Below are 22,827 nucleotides of genomic sequence, written 5' to 3' on the forward strand. Positions count from 1 at the left end.
TGTTTCCAACAGTTGCCAATCCAGGTGACAAGTACCTGGCAAGATCCCAAAAAAGTAAAAGATTTTATGACACTTATCCTAGAAATAAGCAGTGAATTTTCCAAAGTTCTTACTAATATTAGCTCATGGACTTTTCTTTTAGGACATTATCTAAACCTTTTTTAAACCCTGCTAACCATATTCTCTACTAAAATATACTGGTAGGAGAAAATCAATCAGAGTATTCGCAATCAGCAACCAGGTGGAGTCTCATCTCTTTTGCACGAATATTCACATCACTCCCTTGGTGACTCTTTTACCGTGCATAGGTTTTAATCATCGACTTAAACCACCTCCACCCTGATATTGTGAAATCTTAAACTTAACGTACCCACAATTACAAACTTATGTGAATATATATCAAATGTATCAAATATACTAAAGACACTTAGCTTCTGGAGCGATTAAAACTCCCTAATTCAGACTCAGTGTGTAGAGGCCCCGACAGTGCCTGTTTCGCTGTGCTTCTTCTGGGGGAACCCTCACAATATTAGCCATATTCTCTGGCAGTGAATTCCAGAGTTTAATCACTCATTGAGTGAAGAAATATTTTCTCCAATTTGTTTTAAATTTACTACTTAGTAGCTTCTTTTGTGTGCCCCCTAGTCCTAGTGTTTTTGAAAGAATAAACAAGCAAATCACATCTAACAGTTCCATTTTACTCAGGATTTATAGACATCTATCATATCTCCCCTCAGCTGTCTCTTCTCCAAGCTGAAGAGCCCTAGCTGTTTTAGCCTTTCCATATAGGGAAGTCTCACCCCTTTTATCATTTTCGTCACCCTTCTCTGTACCTTTTATTCCACTCACATCTTTTTTGAGATGCAGTGGCCAGAACTGCACGCAGTATTTGAGGTACGTTCACACCATGGAACGATACAAAGTCATCACTTTGCATTTGCTCGCATTAAAACTCATCTGCCATTTGGATGCCCAGTCTCCTAAGAACCTAATCACAAAACCTATTGCAGCAGAGAAAGTAATGGCTTGGAAGCCAAACCTGCCTGGTAATTCTGACAGACTGTTATTGTGGTCCAGTAGCTGGAGCAGGAGTCTCTCAGGAATGAAAATGTATTGAGATATTGTTTTGATTTTCTTCTATTCACTTAGGGGGCCAGTTTATAACAGGTGCCACAATGTGATGTTCATAGCACCAATTCTAACACCTAACCCTTTATAGAGTACAGGTGCAAAACTGCTTTGGCATTCTGAAACCTAGGTGCGACCACTTATGCCAGGCCACTGGCTGGTGTAAGTTACCACATCTAAGTGCACACACAACAAACTATAAATTGTGCATGTTACATGTCAATTGCCAACCGCCACCATCAGCAAACCTCCCCCCCCTCCCCCGCTGCACACAGTCACTCCCTTCCCTTCACAGCCACTACTCCTCTCAGGTTCATTTTCTGTACCAGGTTCCTGTTGCACTTCCAGGCCTGCTTTTCATTTCTTAGTGAGCTGGGCCTAAGGTACCCCTTGGCCTTATCACCATCACTTCGGCCTCCCTCCTGCATTCTGGTGCTCCCACCCTTTTCTGCATTTTTGGCGATCAATCCTATGGAAACTTCCAGACTATGTGAAAGGACAGTGTATCTGTATGTATATGCATTTGACCTGGGATCTCTGTCCATTTAGGAAGATACAGGTGTATATCTTCTTAAGTTAAGAGTTGACCTTTTGAATATCAGCTTGCCGAATCCATCTATGGCAGTGGGTCTCAATCTAGTCCTCGGGGCACACTCACCCGATCACCACACCTAATTAAGACAACATAATCTTGTTTTTCTTATTCGTATATAGACTCACTGCTTAGTTTCATATTTTGTCTTCCCAGTATGAGGCAAATCTCTTCAGCTGTTCAGTGTAAATAAGTTTTTCTGTTTCTGATTTGCACCCTTTTGTTTTCTCTCAGCTGTAGGTGTGCAAATTAAACTGAAACTACTCCAGCGCAAATTCTGGACAGCACTGCGGCAGGTAAGAGCCATTCTAACTCTACACAGGTCACCTACGAAGGAGGAAGGATTCTTTCTGTTGCTTGTGATCTAAACTTTAAAGGATGGTGTCCAGTTGCTTATATATACAAGTGGTATATATGTTTTATTTTCCTTTGGAACACGTTTGGGAGATTTATGGACGGTTTTTCCATATGATGATTATAAACTGCTCTGATATTGTCACTTGAGACATTATTTGTACAGACATTTCACGACTATTTATGAACACACTTACAAATATTTGGTGACATTTTGTGTGTAGTTTCCGAGCATTAGTTTTTAAGATATGATGGTGAGGGTAATTATTTTTCACATAGTTATTTTATTGAAATATTCCCCCTGGTCTATTAGTTTTATATAGTTATTGTTTAAAGCAGGGATAGACACCTCTGGTCCTCAAGTAGTACAATAACACAGTAATGTAGGTACGGGTGGGCACAATCCCACCCATTCTTGGCTCAGGCCCACACAGCAGCAGCGCCACACTGCTCTCTTCCCCCCTCTCCTCCGCAGCATCCTTGCATCTGTGCTCCTGTCTCTGAACCCCGTCCCTCGATGCCTGCAGCGATTCATTCTCTCTGCCTGTGCCTGCCCTGCAGGCTTCCATCTCCCATGTTCCACCAGAGAGGAAACGGGCAATGATGTGGAAGGGGGACTGTTATACTGCAGGTTGATGACTCCTGGCGTAAACCAAGGAGCAGTAATAGTACACCTATTTTTAGTCCCAGGAAGGTGCCTATTTGGAGCCTATTCTATAAATAAAAGTATGTGCCTGGTTTGCTTTATAGAATACTTACAATTATATCAACCAAAGAAGACTCTTAGATCTTCAAACAATTTTAGAGTGGTAATCTTGACTGCTCGACATGTCATTTCAAAAAGACATTTAATACAACTATCTCCCGCTGAATATTCACAGCCAGCGCATAATGGCTAACCAGCTATATCATGAATATTCAGCGCATCGCCAGCTAAGTTTTGTGGCCAAATCAGGCCGCCCAAATAGCAAGCCTATCTATAAACTTAACCGACCAGCTCTGAATATTGGCTTGGCTGGTTATGTTTAAACCGGCCAAAAATAAACTAGATATTCAATGCAGTCACCAGAAATGCCTGGCATTGAATATCCAGCCTCACCACCGACTGCTGGAATTTAGCCATGCTGCCTCCAGTGGTCTGAATATTGGCCCCTTTGAATATTGATTTCTGACCTTGGGAATTGGATTTTGTCTGGATCCTATATTTTTATATGTTGAATTGATTGTACTTGGATTATGTAAAGGTCTTAAGACCATTTTATATGATTGCATTTCTTTTAGACTGATTGTTCTCTGCCGAGAACTTGATGGTGAAGCAGATTATGAATACTAATTAAATTAAATATTTTTGGCACAGCCACTTATGCCAGCCATTGCACTGGAGTAAATGTTCGTGCCTAGACTGGCAAGAAACACACATAGATTACAGTATTATAAAATTTACAGGCATAACTGTTCCATGCAGACTCTACCCATGTGTACGTCCACCTTCAACTACACACCATCACATTTAGGCATCAGTTGATAGAATAATATTGGCATTTTGGTGGTATGTTTGTGCATATACACGTGTATATATATGACCATCTCTGGGTAAAGATAACTCAAGCAGCAATTCCAAAATGTTAAGAATGGCCAGTTTTTCATGTCATGGGTCCATAAGCAGTCTGAAAAAGTTAAATGTTTGAACTTCTGTAACTTTTTTATTTTTCTTCATTGTTTGCTCTAACAGAATGCATTAAAACCTCATTTTTTTTTTTGTTTCTGGTGACGTTAGTCATCTATGCCAGTATTCTGGTTATTTACACAGCTCTTGGGATCCCCCCCCTTAACCCATCTTATTCAATATTATGATGTCCCCCATAAGAAAGATGCTCAGGGCCCATGGTTATAATAATTTTTATTTATGCGGATGATGTAATCATCTACATCCCTTTCAAAGATTCTATTGAAGAAGTGCTATCTATCATCAAATCTGGTCTAGACCTGATCGAGAATTGGGCCTCCACTTTTAAACTAAAATTGAATAGCAAGAAAACAAAATTTCTTTTATTATCTACCCCCCACTGTGTCATAAACTGTCACAACTTCACGAATGATAATATAGCTTATCCATTGGAGTCCCAACTAAAGATACTTGGTATAATAATTGATTCCTACATGTTGTTCGACATCCAAGTCCAAGCAGTCATCACAGCAACCTTTAAAGCAATTTGGAAACTAAAAAGAAACATGCATCTCACATTAGTATTATTTCACTTCGATTACTGCAATGCCATTTATGCTGGTTGTAAGGATTCTTACTTTAAAAAACTGCAGACAGCTCAAAATACAGCAGCCAGATCAGTCTACAAGGCTATGAGTTTTGAAAGTGCAGCCCTTTTGCTTATAGAGTTACACTGGCTGCCAATCAATGCTAGAATAACATTCAAACTATGTGCATTTGTTTTCAGAACTCTATATGGCTTAACTCCTGATTATATGCAACCTGTAATTGATCTCCCCCTTCACAAAGCTCTCCCTGGTTCGAGAGATTATCTAACCTTCCACCATCCCAGTTGTAAAAAAATGTGATCTACAAGTCAATCTACATGTCCGGATTCTCTTACCTCTGTACCAAATGGTGGAATTCCCTCCCGAAATTCATCAGATGGGAACCTAATTATTTGATAGTCCAGAAATACCTTAAAGCCTCTCTGTTTAAGCAGTTTCTCATGGATGATTATAATTCATTTAAACCCCTAATTGTACAATTATTCAATTCCTCAGTTACATTCTAATTGTTATTATACATGGATGACTATAAATTGTTACCTTTTTGCATCTAGCATTCGTTTTCATATTACATATTGCAATTACTCAATCCTCATTTACTTTGTTATTACTACTTAATGTATACTATCCCGCATCACATTTTGTACTGTTAATCACAATAAGTTGTTAGTCACATTGAATCTGATCTATTGGGATAATGTGGGGTATAAATGAAATAAATAAAAATAGGTGCCTCTTTATAAAATGCTTCCCAATATGCTGAAACAAGTGCATCTTATCACCCTGAGGTTTAACCAATCCTTTTTCCCTACGTCTCATCAATAGCCCTCAGCACATCTTCTTGTTATCTCTTCCAGTGCAGCAGTACTGATGGAGTCTGCCCCTTGAGCTGTGAGGAGGGGGTGAGTTCTCTGAAAGTCCTTATAATCCAATTGATATTCCTAGCTTGTCTTAATTTTAAATCAGGACGGAGGAAGGAACAGAGAGGGTGGAATTTCAGTAGACTTTTCTTTCTTTTCCAAAGTCCAATTCTTTCTATGGCAGACAATGTAAGTTAGTGTTACAGGGTGAAGTAGGATTGCCAACTAGGTCCAGATTCACCCAACAAAGTTGATCCAGTTCTAGGCTTATCCCAATGGAAGCAAGAAATTAGATTCCCTAAGAAAAGCCGGCTACAATAGGGAAATCAGAACCACAAGTCCCTGCATGCAATGGGGTAAATTCAGGACTGCATCAACCCTGTTGGCAACTCTAGGGTGAAGCAGGTGAGCTTTCATTCAGTCCTGTGTGAGTTGACAGAAGAGACCCTAAGAGGGGCATAACCGAAAGGGACCTCCTCGTTTCGATTTGGACGTCCTCGCAGAACGTCCCGATCCAGGGACGGGGAAACACGTATTTTTGAAGCAAGATGGACGTTCATCTTTTGTTTTCGATAATACGGTCAGGGACGTCCAAATCCTTAAATTTGGTCGTCCATAGACAGTGGCGATCCTAGGTCGGCTGCCACCCGAGGCGGATCGCCGTTGTGCACCCCCCCCCCCAGGTGCAGAGGCGTCTGTCCCCCCAGGGTGCAGCACAACAACTCCCCCCCGGCGCAATGACACCTCCCTCCCTGGCACATCAAGCCCCCCCCCAGGTGCATTCTTGGCTGCTGGAGGGGTGTAGAGAGCAGCCGCGCGCCTGTTGGCTCAACTGGCTCCCTGCTCCCTCTGCCCCAGAACAAGAAGTAACCTGTTCCGGGGCAGAGGGAGCAGGGAACCAGTAGAGCAAACAGGCCTGTGGCTGCTCTCTGCACCCCTCCAGCGGCGTGCCCCCAGGGCGGACCGCCCCCACCGCCCCGCCCTTGCTACGCCACTGTCCATAGATTTGGTCATCCCTAGACTTGGTCGTTTATGATTTTCGGCGATAATGGAAACCAAGGACGTGTATCTCAGAAACGACCAAATGCAAGCCTTTTGGTCATGGGAGGAGCCAGCATTTATAGTGCACTGGTTCCCCTGACATGCCAGGACACCAACCGAGCACCCTATGGGGCACTGCAGTGGACTTCATAAATTGCTCCCAGGTACATAGCTCCCTTACCTTGTGTGCTGAGCTCCCCCCCCCCCCCCCCCAACCCACTACCCACAACTGTATACCACTACCATAGCCCTTACGGGTGAAGGGGGGCGCCTAGATGTGGGTACAGTGGGTTTCGGATGGGTTTTGGAGGGCTTGCTGTTTCCTCCACAAATGTAACAAGTAGGGGGGGATGGGGATGGGTCCGCCTGCCTGAAGTACACTCACCCACTAAAACTGCTCCAGGGACCTGCATACTGCTGTCATGGACCTGAGTATGACATCTGAGACTGGCATAGAGGCTGGCACGACAAATTTTTAAAGATTTTTTTGAGGGTGGGAGGGGGTTAGTGACCACTGGGGGAGTAAGGGGAGGTCATCCCCAATTCTCTCCGGTGGTCATCTGGTCATTTTGGTCACTTTTTTGTGCCTTGGTCGTAAGAAAAACACGACCAGGTAAAGTCGTCCAGTGTTCGTCAGGGACGTCCTTGTTTCTTTCACTTATGCGTTGAGGATGTCCTAGTGTTAGGCACGCCCAAGTCCTCCTTCGCTACGCCTCCGACATGCCCCCTTGAACTTTGGCCATCCCTGCGACGGAAAGCAGTTAGGGACGTCCAAAATCAGCTTTCGATTATACCGATTTGGACGACCCTGGGAGAAGGATGGCCATCTTCCAATTTATGTCGAAAGATGGGCATCCTTCTCTTTCGAAAATGAGCCCATAAGTTGCCACACTTGTCATATCGGTACCCCATATCAAAGCTTTTTCCAAAGGATAAACAGCTTTTCGCCCCTATTGCAGATAAAACTGTACGTGCTGTTTACAACACAAGTTCTTTTGTTCTCATTGTGGTAGACAGAGATTAGAGGATTGAATATCAGTGCTAGTCTTTCATTTTGGAACCATTTCCCTCCCTGCCATCCAGAAGCCTTGTGTGGTGTTCCCTTTAAAAAATATGCTTACAGGCCTAGGCTTTATAAAACTTATTCCATAAATGCAAAGGTGATTTCCAAAGTGTAATTCCATGATTTGTAGCAGTGATACATTCAGATTTTGAGAGAGGAGGGTGAATGGATAGCAGTCACTAAACCTGCTGGTGTACGAGCAGCATTGAAGGAAGATTCCTTTCCAGTCCTTGGTGAATAACGGAACCAGACTCCCCTGGAAAACCATTTCGACAGTGAGAGAGAACAGAGATAATTAATAAGCGCACAATCAGAAACAAGGCAATATGTCCCTAACCCTTAACTTGTAAAGTCCAATCTATTTGTGGTAAAGGAAATGATAGTCCTGTTGAAATTCTTGAGTTCTTTATGACATTGCAGTGGTTATAAGATGCCTTCCTTACAAATTAGAAAAAAAATGTTATGATTACTGTAGTTCAACCTCTCTTTGTATTTGTGGCTCCAGAATCTAAATTGCTACCTCATTGACAACAACGGATTCATCCTCATTTCAAGGAAAAGTGAACAGGTGAGATGGACACTAAAATCAGGAAGATAGGAGAAGGTGAGGGAGTGTGAGTGGGAGGTGAGTGGGAACAAAGATGGGTTGAAACATGAACAAGGAGAGGAGCAGATGGGTGAGTGGAGAGCGAAGTGTTTGGGTGAAGAAATGAATCATGGGTGAGCTAGTGACTGAATAGTTGAGGAAGAGTTTTGATGGAATAGCAGGTTAAGATTATCAACTTGTCTACTTGTGTACTCATGTGCCTGGTTAGCAGATTTCAAAGAGAAACTGTGGGTATATGTTTTCTGTGAGAATTCACTCCTGTGCATCCTCCAAGCACAAAAGTCCCCATAAACTTTGTGCCTCCTTTTTATTTATGGATAAAGAAGTTTGCATACATTTGAAAATGTTACTTTGAATGTGTCCTTTATACCCCTGACCCAAACACATTGCTTTTCAGCCAGCCCATTTTATTCAGGTAAGTGGCTTTGAAAATTGTACTTGAGTGATTTTTCTGGGGTCATACAGAGAGTGGTAGAGGCAAGTCTTGAACTTACAACCAAGTCCTCTGTTCACGTGGCGGGGCATTTTCGATACTAAGTCTGACTTTGGACGTTTTGCAAAAAACCTTCAAAATCTGAATAGCAAAGAAGGTCATTTTAAAAAAATAAAAATGTCTATCTTCTGTTTTCGAAAATAGAAGGTTTTGTGATTTGGATGTTTTATTTCTTGGTCCATTTTCGGAAAAAAAAAAAAAAACATCCAAGTGCAAAATGCACAAAATCAAGCCATTAGGATGTAGGAGGAGCCAGCATTTTTAGTACACTGGTCCCCCTGAAAGCCCAGGAAAGCAATAGGGCACCCTAGGGGGCACTGCAGTGGACTTCATAAAATGCTCCCAGGTACACATCTGACCATTGCTCCCTTACCTTGTGTGCCGAGCCCCCCAAAACCCACTGCCCCCAACTGTACACCACTACCACAGCCCTTATGGGTGAAGGGGGCACCTATTTGTGGGTACAGTGGGTTTCTGGTGAGTTTTGGAGGGCTCACAGTTTCCTCCACAAGTGTAACAGGTAGGGGGAGGTAGAAGCCTGGGTCCACCTCTCTGCAGTGCACTTCACCCACCACTAGACTACTCCAGGGACCTGCTTTCTGCTGTAATGGACCTGAGTATAACATCTGAGGCTGGCACAAACGCTGGCAAGTAATGTTTTTCATCACATTTTGGGGGGGTGGGAGGAGGTTAGTGACCACTGGGGGAATAAGGGGAGGTCATCCCTGATTCCCTCCAGTGGTCATCTGGTTATTTAGGGCACCTTTTTGTGCCTTATTCGTTATAAAAACAGGTTCTAGCTCAAAACATCTTAGTTTTAGTCAAGGGACGTTTTTGTTTTCTTCCATTATGGCTGAAAAGTCTCAGGAATGCCCAAGTCCTGCTCCGAACACGCCCCTGATATGCCCACTTGAGATTTGGACGCACTTCTGACGGACTTCAAAGAAAAACATCTAAAAATAGGTTTTGAGAGAAAAACGTACAAATGCTGCTTTATGCCACTTTTTAGACGTTTTTCTGTTTTGAAAATGAGCCCATAAACCTCTCCTTCTCCTTCTGAGGACTGTGTGGAAGAGATGCAGAGCTATGCAGACTGCTTCTGCCTCACCCCTTTGCTCTAATATTCTGAGCAACAGGGATATTGCCTCAATATTATGGATATTATATCTCTCTCCTCTCCAGTCTGTCCAAAATTCTGCAGCGCAACTTATTTTCCGCCAAAATCGTTATACCCACACTAGTCCACTCCTCAAGTCACTTCACTGGCTCCCTGTCCACTTCCACATACAATTCAGACTTCTCTTACTGACCTTTAAAATGCATCCATTCTGCAGCCCCCCATTACCTCTCCACTCTCATCTCTCCCTACATTCCTCCCCGTGAACTCCGCTCATTGGACAAATCTCTCTTGTCGTCCCCCTTCTCCTCCACCGCTAACTCCAGGCTTCATCCCTTTTCCCTCGCGGCACCTTATGCCTGGAATAGACTTCCTGAGCCTGTACGTCTAGCTCCATCTCTACCTGTTTTCAAATCTATGCTGAAAACCCACCTTTTCACCACTGCTTTTGGCTCCTAGCTACTACTCAATTACCTCCCCTTGTTCCTTCTCACCCTGTACTTCCCTCACCCTTAATTGTCTTGTCTGTCTGTATTATTTTTAGATTGTAAGCTCTATTGAGCAGGGACTGTCTCTCTATGTCAGGTGTTCAGCGCTGCGTGCGTCTGGTAGCGCTATACAAATGTTAATAATAATAATAGGCAGGAAGCTTTCTTTTCTAGATTTAAGTCTCATCTAAAAACTTGATTTTATCAGTTAGCCTTTCAGCCTGTACTCTCTGAGTTTGAGTGGTATGGGGGTCCCTGATGTTCCCCTTCCTTTTATTTAATGTTCCAGTTTATTAGATTAGTGTGTGGCTGTTGGTTAGATTTTGTTTTTAACTGTAAACTGCTATTACGTACTTTGGTTCAATTGGTAGATAAGAAATCTTTGTAATAATAAAGAGCAAGAACAATAATGTTAAGTATTAGCTGGCATTCAGTTCATGAGTGCACCTTAAAAATTTTAGGAGCCCTTTTACTAAAGTGAGGCATTTTGGATGGGCCCAGAGTTAACTTAGAAGGCCCCTTCCACACCATGCCCCCCCCCCCCCCGCCCCTTTGATCTACCTCATCGACATCTCTCCTCCTCCGAAGCTTCTCGGCATCTGCCCACCCATCGCTGAACCCCCAGTGTACCTTACAGGCGTTCCGAGCACCTGCAGTGATCCATTATTACTGCCTGTGCCTGCCCCGCAGGCTTCCCTCGACTGGGTCCCACCAGGCAGGAAGCAGGAGACATCAGCAAGGGCGGGACCCGGCCGATGGAAGCCTGCGGGGCCGGTGCAGGCAGCAATAATGGATCACTGCAGGTGCCATGGACGCCTGTAAGTTACACCGGGGAAGGACGTGGTTCAGCAACGGGTGTGCACATGCCAGGGTGCCATGGAGGAGGAGAGATGTTGATGTGTGGTTCTGTCACTGGGTGGGCCTGAACCAGGGCCGCGGAGAGGGGGGGGGGGACAAAATTCCCAGGGCCCGGGCCTCCAAGGGGGCCCAGCGCCGCAGTCCCACCTGCCACCGCCACCGGGCCCCTTCCACCCGAACCCCCGCCAGCAGAAGTGCTGTCTTCTGTTCTGACTCCGGCGTGCGCGGCCCACACAGACACGCTCCTCTCAGCTGGTCTTCGCTGTAGTCTGCAGGGCTTCTTTGCGACTGGGGGGCCCGGGGGGTGGCCTTGTCCCAGGCCCAGCCCAGTCTCTCGGCGGCCCTGGCCTGAGCCCACCCAGGCCCACCCACAGCTATGCCACTGAAGTGAGGTAAAATCTGGGATTACATTAAAACATGGAACTTTACCACGCACTAAGCCTAGATTTAATGTCGTACATTTTTAGAACATTTTCTTCTTTTTTTTTAATTTGCAGGTCATGCACTAATATTCTCATTAGCGCAGGGTACCTGCAGAAAATTAACACAGGAGCACTTAAGCCCTGATGATCAAAAGGAAACGCAGGCACTACAGGCTATTAGCGACATGCTAGCACCTGTGTTTGCTCCTGCCCCATGATCAGAACTGGCAAGTACGTGAAACAACGAGCTTGCCAACTCTCACTGCAAGTAGCCACAGAATGATCCATTTGGAAGGCAGCTCACAGAGCTACTCTCACATTCATTCTCCTCTGCAGCAGTTGGTCCAGGATACAGTTATTAAAGGGTGGACCCTGCTGGTGATTTAAAAAAATTATAAATTACAAAAAATGGCCACACCACTATTGGTTGAGCCCCACTGCCTCTCAGTGGAGTTAAGAAGTGACGTCATTTCCTCGAGGGCGGGACTGCAGAACGAACTCATGAAGGGAGGGAAGGCTAGAAGCGGGGCAAGGCTTTCAAATGACACGGCTGCTGGAACGGAGGTAAATTAAAGATTTAAAGCACCAAGGGCGGTGGGGGATGGGAACGAAGGAGAATTGCTGGACAGGGGCAGGGTGGGAGAAGAGAGAAAGGAGATGCTGGGGGGGGGGCGGGGGCGCACGGGTGCCAGAGGGGGGGCGCGCGGTCACCAACCCATAGTCTACAGGGGGCGCCAGAAACCCTAGGACCGGCCCTGATCACCCCACTCCTGAAAGGTGGCCTGACATTTGAGTACCGGCACCTTTTTCGCTAGAAAAAAATGCACTGCCTTTATTTATTTATTTATTTATTTATTAGGATTTATTTTCCGCCTTTTTGAAGGAATTCACTCAAGGCGATGTACAGTAAGAATAGATCAAACACCTTAAAATCCCTGGTCCTGCCCAAGCGGAAGTAACATGGGAGAGATGGAGTCAGGAGGGCGTGACACAGGAAATATAAAAGGCCAGGGCAAAGCTAGGTTAAGGAGGCCCAGAGGGAAGTAGCAACGCCCACTGTAGATCCCTCCACCCTGAAATTGGGAAACTCCAACCACTGCGTTCAGTTAGGCCAAGTTCAGCTTGGGACCTTGAAGAGCTGTGTTTTGACCTGGCTGGCTGCAGGCCAGCTTTGTGTACCTGTAAGAAACTATGCTGGTAACTCTGATCCAGGGACCAAGCCAAAGACTAGTACAAATTGCTGCTGAGTGAAAGACATTCATGTATGCTGTGGCCCTGCAGGAGCAGGCCACCCGAGGATGCTATTATATTTACAGAACTAGTTTGTGTGTTGATTCCTCCCTCTCTATGAACAGGAGCCCAGTCCAGATATCTTTAATAAATATTATTTGTTTTCACTGCAACTTTCTGAGTATGTGAGGTGGTGCTTAGCTGACCTTTATGAATGCACGTGGTGTCTAATGCCTTACTGTTTCCTATGAAGACAGGCTAAACTGCAGGAAGCACAGGTCAAAGTACCACCACGCCTTAACAGCAACCAAAAAACAGTATTTCTCTCAATGCATTGCACAGGCTTCCAATTCAACCAAGCAGCTGTTCAGAATAGTAAACAGCCTACTGCAACCCCCACAACAAAACCAGCCTGGCCAGTCTAAACTGAACTGCAGTGTTTTTGCTGCATACTTTGCTAACAAAATTAAAAGTTTCCACCAGGATTTACAGGCAATCCCCCCAGTCCCCAACCAGTCAACCAGGGGTGAACAAACTCGCCCCCTCCTAACAGAGACAGATGGAACACTTTTAACCTAATGACAGAGGAGAGCCTTGACAAAATCCTAAGAGACCTTCGACCAACTACCTGCTCCCTCGATCCCTGTCCATCAAAGGTAGTGCAGCAGGCAAGTATGGGCCTTAAAGAAGTCGCCACAAAAATTGTGAACACCTCTCTTTCTAATGGGCAACTACCAACAGCTTTAAAAAGGGCAGTGGTTCACCTTCTGTTGAAGAAAAACAGCACACAGGGCTAAATTTAAAACTCTATGTCTGATCTTCAAGGCCCTGAAAGGCAACGGCCCCCGAGTATCTGAAGAATAGGATGATCCTCCACACACCGCCAAGGACACTAAGGTCCTCCCAAGGACTTTCACTAACTACACCCTCTCCAAAAGACATTACATGATGTGATACCCGCAAGCGAGCCTTCTCTGGAGTAGCCCACACACTCTGAAATGCATTGCCTGAAAGGCTCCGCTTAACACAAGACTACCTCTACTTCAGGAAGCAGGTGAAAGCTTGGCTCTTCAACCAAGCCTTTAATGGAAGAAGTAACTGTTAGTCTCACTCACACACACAAAGATTGACTCGGGCTGCACATACTGCAGCGGGACATGTTTATCCACTCCTACCCTAGCTGAGATAATATTTAACCTTCTCTCTGACCTCACCTGCAACTTTCTTCAAATCAATCACCTTACTTTCTAATTCTTCCTACTTTCTTACTCATCTATATGTTACAACTTTGCCTTACCCTTCACTACCAATTATAATGTTCTATTACGTATTGTGTTGTCATTGCAAGTAGTATACCATGCCACACTTTGTATCGTTGTTCGAATATTTTTACTGCTCTAATTGCCTCCTGCTCATGTTTGATCTAGTCTTACTGTACACTGCCTTGAGTGAATTCCTTCAAAAAGGCAGTAAATAAATCCTAATAAATAAAATAAATATTAGTGATAAAATATTAAGACACTTGGACTCTACAGAGTACAAACTAATAGAAAACAGTAAGGCATTAGACACCATGTGCATTTCATAAACGTCAGCTAAGCACCACCTCACATCCAACAAAAGACTGAAGAAGGCCTTTTCAGGCCGAAACATGGCTCATGTCGAGTCTTGGATGTCATAATACAGCTAACTGTTTTCTTGGACGTCGTCTTCTGCTCCTTCTTTTGTCACCCTCACTGTGATTAACTTGCTTTCTGCGACTGTAAGGGTTTCTGTTCTTCTGTTTGTTTGCCTTTTCTTACCTGGCCCCGTGGCCCACCCTCGGTCACAGTACCACAAATTGTGGCAGTGTTGGGATCAGAGCGTACCTTGCCTGGAATCCTTAGCCTCCAAGGCTCTTGACATATAACATAGTAACATAGTAGATGACGGCAGAAAAAGACCTGCATGGTCCATCCAGTCTGCCCAGTGTGCCTTTTCAGGGCACAGACCGTATAAGTCTGCCCAGCAGTATTTCCCACCTCCCAACCACCAGTCCCGCCTCCCATCATCGGCTCTGGTACAGACTGTATAAGTCTGCCCTCCCCTATCCTAGCCTCCCAATCACCAACCCCTCTTCCCCCCACCTGCTCCACCACCCAATTTCAGCTAAGCTTCTGAGGATCCATTCCTTATGCACAGGATTCCTTTATGCATATCCCACGCATGTTTGAACTCCGTTACCGTTTTCATCTCCACCACCTCCCGCGGGAGGGCATTCCAAGCGTTCACCACCCTCTCCGTGAAAAAATACTTCCTGACATCTTTCCTGAGTCTGCCCCCCTTCAATCTCATTTCATGTCCTCTCGTTCTACCGCCTTCCCATCTCCGGAAAAGATTTGTTTGCGGATTAATACCTTTCAAATATTTGAACGTCTGTATCATATCACTCCTGTTCCTCCTTTCCTCCAGGGTATACATGTTCAGGTCAGCAAGTCTCTCTTCATACGTCTTGGAACGCAAATCCCATACCATCCTCGTAGCTTTTCTTTGCACCGCTTCCATTTTTTTAACATCCTTCGCAAGATACGGCCTCCAAAACTGAACACAATACTCCAGGTGGGGCCTCACCAATGTCTTATACAGGGGCATTAAAACCTCCTTTCTTCTGCTGGTCACTCCTCTCTCTATACAGCCTATATAGGACTACCACATACAACCAACAGGGTAAAGAGGTTCGCTCTGTCCTGAGAAAGAGGAAATCCTTGAAAAGTGTAGGTAGTGCCAGACAGGCAGGTTTTATTTTTTGGTTTGATTCTCACACAGTGAATGCTGAAATTGTCCAGAAAACACGGAGAAACTGATGCAGGCTCTCCTGGAAGGGGAACAGCAACAACAGCAGCAGCAGTTCATGCAAGCCCAGTGAGAGCAGCAACAACAATAACAGCAGCAAGTTGTGCAAGCTCACATTGAACAGCAACAGCAGCAGTTGCAGCAGCAACAAATGTTACAGAGGTTGATACAGCTGCAACAGGGCTCTCTGGGCCAGGTGGGCCCAGCACTCCTGGCACCCCAGCCACAAGTCACTCCAGTTCCAGTGCTCAAAGAAATGGTGCTGGAAGATGACCCAGGCTATTTCTAACACACTTTGAGAGGACAACTCATTTAGTGGGCTGGCCAGAAGCATCACAGACAGCCTATTTGGGGAGACTACTTTTCAGGATGTCTATTCTACTGGGATGGCCACCTATGCGAAAGTGAACGCTGCCATTCTGGAGAGGGCAGGCTGCACACCAGAAGCCTATCGACAACAATTTTGAAAGGAGTCTCTACAAATAAAAGAGAAACCCCAAAGTTTCTTTTAGTCTCAAAGAAGTGGCCTGGAGATGGGCCCAAATGGAGGGAAAGACTGGCCAAGAGATAGCAAGATTTGTTCTCCTCAAACAGTTCCTTGATGGGCTTTCCCAGTCCATGAAACAGTGGATGAGGCAGCACCCTAGACTGATGCTGGAAAGCACTGTGATAGCGGCTAAAGCCTTTTACCAAGCACAACCAGAAGCTGAACCCTACAAGGAGAGCAAACGAGCTGGGAGTCCCAGAAAAGAGAGAAGGCAGGATCTAAGAACCCAAACTGCCTTCTAGCTTGGCATGCCTGAGAAAGGGGTCAGAGCGATGGAGACCTTTGTCCCCATGAACCCAGCATGCTCCACTGACCCGGTGCGAGAACCACACTTGCTCACCTGTTTCAGATGTGGAAAGAGAGACCACATAGAGAATGCCATTTTGGATTATGTCACACACTACCCAGAGGCCATTGCGCTCTGTGATATAAAGATTACCACTGTGGCCAACGCTCTATGGGAAATCTTCCCCCCTCATGGGGATCCCTCCTGAGAAACTGACTGACAAAGTCATGAAACAAATGTGTGCCCTGCAAAAAGTAAGGACCTTGCTGACATTGGTATATCATCCACAGACAAGTGGTCTAGTAGAATGCTTTAATAAGAATTTTTAGTGTTGGGGTGGGTCTGGGGATGGAGAGTGGGCATGTTCTGCGCTAATTGGTTAGCACAGCTACATTGCCGCATGCTAACCGATTAGCATGTGCTTAGCGCTTGAGCCCTTACTGCCTACATAATCGGTGGCGGTAGGGACTTGCACGCTAATAGTCACATGCTAATGACAAGATTAGCACATGGCCATTAATAAGGAAAATAGAAAAATCAGCCATTTTACTCCAGGGTACAAATGGCCTTAGTACATGGGAATGACCTGCATAAAGCTGTATTAAGGCCCTTTTTTTTTACTGCTGTTTGGTAAAAGGGACCCTGTATTATTTAGGTTTGGACGGCACCCTAAAGGAAAAGTCCATAGACCATTATTAAATTAGACTTGGGGAAAATCCACTATTTCTGGAATAAGCAGTATAACATGTTTTGTACTTTTTTGGGATCTTGCCAGGTATTTGTGGCCTGGATTGGCCACGGTTGGAAACAGGATGCTGGGCTTGATGGACCTTTGGTCTGTTCCAGTATGGCAATACTTATGTAGGACTGCCAAAGAAGTGGGATGGACACTGATCAAACCAGGAGATTCCATCTGGGATTTTTCTACTTTATTTTCTAAGGATTTCTGTAATATATATTTCAGTTGGTTGTTGTGGGGTAGGATGTGCGGATACATGGAACAAACACAGTTTTAATGGATTTTACTTACAAGTTTTAAGGCAGGAAAAGATGATCATTTTGGAAGGGGGTGTAGATTTTCAATAGTCACTGTATTTTGTGCCATACCTTCTGTTTCTTTTGTTTTCCCCACTATAATGTAGTTATTCTGACTCAGTCTTTTGTGAGAAGTCTTACTTTTTCTCGCAAATGCACCTCTCTTTGTATTTTGCACAGTACAAGAGGAAATGCATTTGTTCTGTTTCTCTAGAACTGGACTGCAGGCAGAGTCTGGCTTCATGCAGTTTCCAGTTCAGTTTTTGCCTGCATGTTTCTACTTCTAGCCTGTAGTCACTTAATCTGTAGTAGGCGAGGCTCTTTCTGTGTTTTGCGTGTGCAACTGAGTTGAGGGATTCAGCTTCCCTGTAGTTTCTATGTAGGGATCTGTAACAGTCCAGCTTTTTCTGTTTTCTGATAAGGAGGTATACTGGCATTCTAGGGCATGTTGCAATGCATCACCTTCATTTTTTCCCCTCTCTCTGCTCATAGACTGGAAACTTCTTGGGTGAAGAGGATGGTTCAGTAATGACCCAGCTCCTTAACATGGGAATCTTCAAACAGTAAGAAATGTATATTTATTTAATTTCTTATTTTCGCACACATGTTAGAAGTGGAATGCGGTACGTGGTGATGTATGAGGCACAGTTAAATACTATGGCCTGCAAAGCTCATTTTCCTGGCCTGCCATACTTGGCTGAATCCAATCCACAGGGAAATTTAGCTTTGTTTTTATCAAGTGGGGCAGCAGAAAATGCAGGTGTACCTGGCTGTACCAGCTGGAGAAGAGCAAGCAATGGGTCAATGGGTGATGGGTCAGTTGGTTGAATGGCTACAAAAGATTGGGTGGGTCAGATGAACCATGCATCTGTATATTCAAAAGTAGTAGCCTACCTGTTCAAGGTCAGTTTTAATACATAAATGTGTTTACTTTACAGTTATCTATTATCGTGGCCATTTTGAGGGGGAACATATGGAAATGATATTCCCATGATTAGCAAGGTAGCAGAATGCTTGGTCACGGTATTCTCCTTGTTAGCAGTCTAAACCCCTGATATTGAAAGGCATTTAACCAGCCAAGATCGACACCACTTAGCCGGCTATCCACTGATATTCAGTGGGATATGGCCGACCATCTCCTGCTGAATATTGCCGGTTAGCGGCTAGCAGATTGCTGATTATATCAGGCGATATAACCGGCTATCTACTGATATTTGACACGTCACCACTTAACTATAGTAGCCATATTTGGCCATGTGTAAAGCAGTCCTTTCTTTGGACAGATTGACTTTGACCGGCCAACGCTGAATATCAGTCAAAGTCAAACCGGCAAAAGTAAACCAGACACGTGAGGAAGTTATATGGAAATACCTTTAAAAGAAATAGAAGGAAATATTTTTTCACTCAACGAATAGTTAAGCTCTGGAACTCTTTGCCGGAGGAGGTGGTTACAGCGGTTAGCATATCTGGGTTTAAAAAAGGTTTTGACAAATGCCTGGAGGAAAAGTTAATAGACTGCTATTGAGACACATGGGAAGCAACTGCTGCCCTGGGATTTGTATTATGGAGTGTTGGCACGATTTGGGTTTCTGCCAGGTACTTGTGACCTGGCTTGGCCACTGTTTGAAGACAGGATACTGAGCTAGATGGACCATTGGTCTGTCCCAGTATGGCTACTCTTATGTTCTTGTTCTAGATATCCAGTGCCGGTCACCAGAAACGACCCGGCATTGAATACCTGGTTTTAGCACCAGCTAACTCCCACGATCTGAGTATCAGCCTCTAAGACACTAAGGAGTACAGTTGCCGAATTAATTGTCATTGATTATATTCAGTATATTGTGATTGGGCCATAGGTAATGGTCCACATTATCAATGGGTCATGGGTCAGCTTGCATGACCCATTGCTTGCTGTGAGCCTCAGATGGGAGTATGGCATCATGGAATATATCTTGATCATTTGTTGCTTAGGTGGACTATAATTTTTAATATATAAGTAAATAAATACATACAACTAAGAGGAATCCCCACCTCCACCCCCCACTGCTCAGCAAACTCCAGTGATATCCCATCTACTGTTTCTTTCAGTGATTTGACATTTATTATGTAGTCCTTCTCTTGAAATGCTTGTGGATCCCTGGTTAAATAGGATGGAGATTGTGTTTATGAAAGTCTTCAGTAGCTGATATGATGCATCTGTCCCTGTACCAATCAGACACTGTTCCGTTTTTGCCTTATTGCAAAGTATCATTGACTTTTTTTCTGCAACAGAATAAAAGAATCCTAGTGTATTGGGACTGTGAGCATGGCATAGCCAACTGCAGCACCCAACTGTGAAATCTGGAGATACAGATGCATGTTACATCTATAAGAGAGCAAACAAGCTCACTGCAGTTCTTCGCATGCTATGGGGGCGGGAGGTGAGGAGCCCTGGTGGTAATAAATCAATTCGGTTTTGAATCTCAAATGAAATGGTGTGGGCTACTGGGGCCATAGCCACAGGCACCCACATTTCAAAATGATTGAGGGTGCCAAACATAACACAGATTACACATAAATGAAGGAGTTGGGTCAATATTGGGGATGCTCAGCACCCACAGAGCTGGCTCCTATGGCCATGGCCCTACCAATATTGTTCTCCAAACAGCATCAGTAAGCAGGGAGGTGGGAGTAGTAGGAAGGACAGAACTTGGGGGGTCTTTTACTAAAGATTAGCTTGAGTCATCTGCAGCAGGGCCCATTTTATTCCTATGGGCCCTGCTGCAGATAACTCGAGCTAATCTGTAGTAAAAGACCCCCTCGGTTTGTTTGGCCCTTCTAAGCAAGTGTTGTGCCACTTTCCTTGGTTTTGGTGCTCATTTACTTCAGATCCTTTCTGCTGCGGCTGCCCTGAGACGAGTGGAGCAAAGCCAAAAGCAATGGTGTTTTTAGCAATGTGAACAGCTAGGGACTTGACCGAGATCAAACGCTAAATTTTCATGGGGGTAATTACCTTTATTGTTACCACTAGCCAAGTTTTAATTTAAACGAGCAGTCATGGAATGAAGGACTTTCTCTGGATCCATGCCTTCATTCCCCAAGCCATCCAGCCTTCATTTATTTTCTACATATTGATCAGGAAAATCAGATTGAGACTAATACCTGTATACAGCAGAAGGACATAGGGAGATAAATTCCTAGAGGAGACTTGAACTCATATGGTAGAGTTCCTCAATCACAGTTCAATGTCCTAACTGTTACACCATCCTTTCTCCTATTCAGAAGGGAATTATTTCTGTTATTACAAAATAAAATGTCTGGCATCATGAAGCACACCAGACAGAAATACACTTAACAAAAAAAAAAGATTTCAATAAAGAGATTTAAACATAAATTACATTTTGGAAGTCATCCTGTGCAGGGCAGAATTAACCCTTTAGTAGGCTGTAGGCAAACAAGCACAGGGGTGGTAAGAAAGGATAGAAAGACCTGCAGGCAGTGGTGGCTTTGGCTTCCCCCTACCCATTGTTCTTTCTGGAAGCAGCTGGCTTACCTGGGCAAAAATCTGAGAGGGCCCTTCCTAAATATTTAGGGGTAGATTCTAGAAAGTGCGCCAAAAATAATTAAATGCCAAAAAATATGGGCGCTAACCCCGGATTCTATATAGCATGCCTAGAGATGTGCACCGAAATCCAAGCAGATTCTGAAACAACACACGTCAGCTTAACAAGCTAATTAGCATTGATAACAGCAATTAACAAGAATAATGAGCACTAACTGGCAATAATTAGAATTTTTCACACAACTTGCTAAGCGTATTCCATAACACAGTACATCTAACTTCTAACACATGCAGGCAAAAAGAGGCGTTGTTGTGGGTGGGGAAATGGCCATTTTGTGGGCATTCCGACATTTCTGCACATAGTTACAGAATATGGCCCAGTGCATATAAATCTACACGATGGGATTTACGCCACGTTTTCGTTGGTGTAAATGGAGATGTGTAATTTTAGGCACTGGGATATCAACTAAGCATATCCTAAATCTAGATGCCGCGTATAGAATATGCTTAGTCAACATTGATTTCTGCACCGATTTTTTAAGTGCCATATATAGAATCTCCCCCTAAGCACCAATTCTGTAATAGCAATTACACACAAAATTGCTGATATAGACTAGAGGGTAAGTCAGCATGAGCACACCTAAATCATAGTATTCTATAACTTTACATGCACAACTGCAAGACAAACCCAATGAACCTGCCCATTTGCACACCCCCATTGTAGTTGTGCACTATAGCATTTAGGCACTTTTGTAAAATAGCACCTAAGTGCAGTTACACTCATAACTATAAATTAGTGCCAGTTAGCACCAATTAACATAAGGGCTCTTATTGGTACTTAAATCAATTGATGCCTAATTGAACAATTAAGTTAGGCGTGCAATTGTCACTATTCTATAACCTGTATGCCCAAATTTTGAACGTGCAACTTTATAGAATCTGGGGGTTAGGCCTTAGGCATGTGCCTAGTTTTTCTGTGCCTTAATTCTGCCCTGATCCTGCAAGTGGTAGAACAGGGGTTCCTAAACCAGGCTTGAAGGAAGCATAATATGTAATATTTTAGAATAATCATCAGTTATGTACAAGTATTATGGGTACATGGTGATGGATCTGGACTGAGAAGAAGTTTGTTGAACCAGCGATATCCTCTGGAATTTTGGAACTCTTGGGGTTCTCTTTATCTGCGTTAAGATAAGTACTGTGATTTGCTTAGCTTTAGCGTGATTTTGGACAAAGATTCCTATTTGATGTGTTCAGGTTAATAATGGGAACTGTAGAACGCGCATAGCAACACAATGATATAGCAACACATTGATATTGTTATATGTTATGATATGAATTGATCAAATTGTGGTAATTTCGGATTCTTTCTGGGCAATACGAGTGACAACACTGGCAAGTGTGAATAGGATTGGTAGATCCACTATTTAAAGAATGTAAGTGGTACATTGATGGTTCTTAACTCAGCCTGTCATATACTCTTTTTACTAATGTGTGAACTGAGCACCCCTTTAAAAAATCCCCCAAAAAATCTGTATTAAAAAATCTCAAATAATTCTAAAGATAAATAAGTTTAATTTATAGGGGTATGTGAGTGATAGTATGGGTGAGATGTTTGAGATCAATTGCTTTATAAGTTATATAATTGGATATAGTCATTTAATGGTTATAGTGAGTTATATATACCTCATATTGTATATTATTGGAGGATCTCCAGGCAGTTATGTTTTCAGCATACCCACAATGAATATTAATGAGATAGATCAGTATTTACTGCCTCCATTGCATGCAGATTTCTCTCATGCATATTCATTGTAGATATCCTGAAAACCTGACTGTGAAGGGCGTTGGTCTTCCAGGACAGGTTAGGAACCAGTGTTGTAGAGACTTGAGCATCCCATATTTTTCCCTGTGTTTAAGTCTGTGCAGGTGCCAGTGCTGTTCTGAACTTGTTGGCTCTAACATGTACCTCCAACATTTCTGATAAAACTGAAGCATAACTTGGAGGCTAGATATCAAAAGTGGAGTGGAGGAGTGGCCTAGTGGTTAGGGTGGTGGA

General features: G+C 43.9%; 1 protein-coding gene across 1 annotated transcript in view; it reads left to right on the forward strand.

Annotated features, from left to right (window-relative positions):
- The window catches only part of CACNA2D4 (calcium voltage-gated channel auxiliary subunit alpha2delta 4), a 531,111-nt gene that overhangs the window by 415,824 nt on the left and 92,460 nt on the right, over positions 1 to 22,827 (forward strand). The window contains 4 exon segments of the mRNA XM_030214826.1: positions 1,955 to 2,016; positions 5,206 to 5,250; positions 7,818 to 7,880; positions 17,720 to 17,790. Of these exon segments, the coding sequence (XP_030070686.1) occupies positions 1,955 to 2,016; positions 5,206 to 5,250; positions 7,818 to 7,880; positions 17,720 to 17,790 (241 nt within the window).

The sequence above is a fragment of the Microcaecilia unicolor genome, chromosome 9, assembly GCF_901765095.1.
Source record: "Microcaecilia unicolor chromosome 9, aMicUni1.1, whole genome shotgun sequence".
Classification (NCBI taxonomy): domain Eukaryota; kingdom Metazoa; phylum Chordata; class Amphibia; order Gymnophiona; family Siphonopidae; genus Microcaecilia; species Microcaecilia unicolor.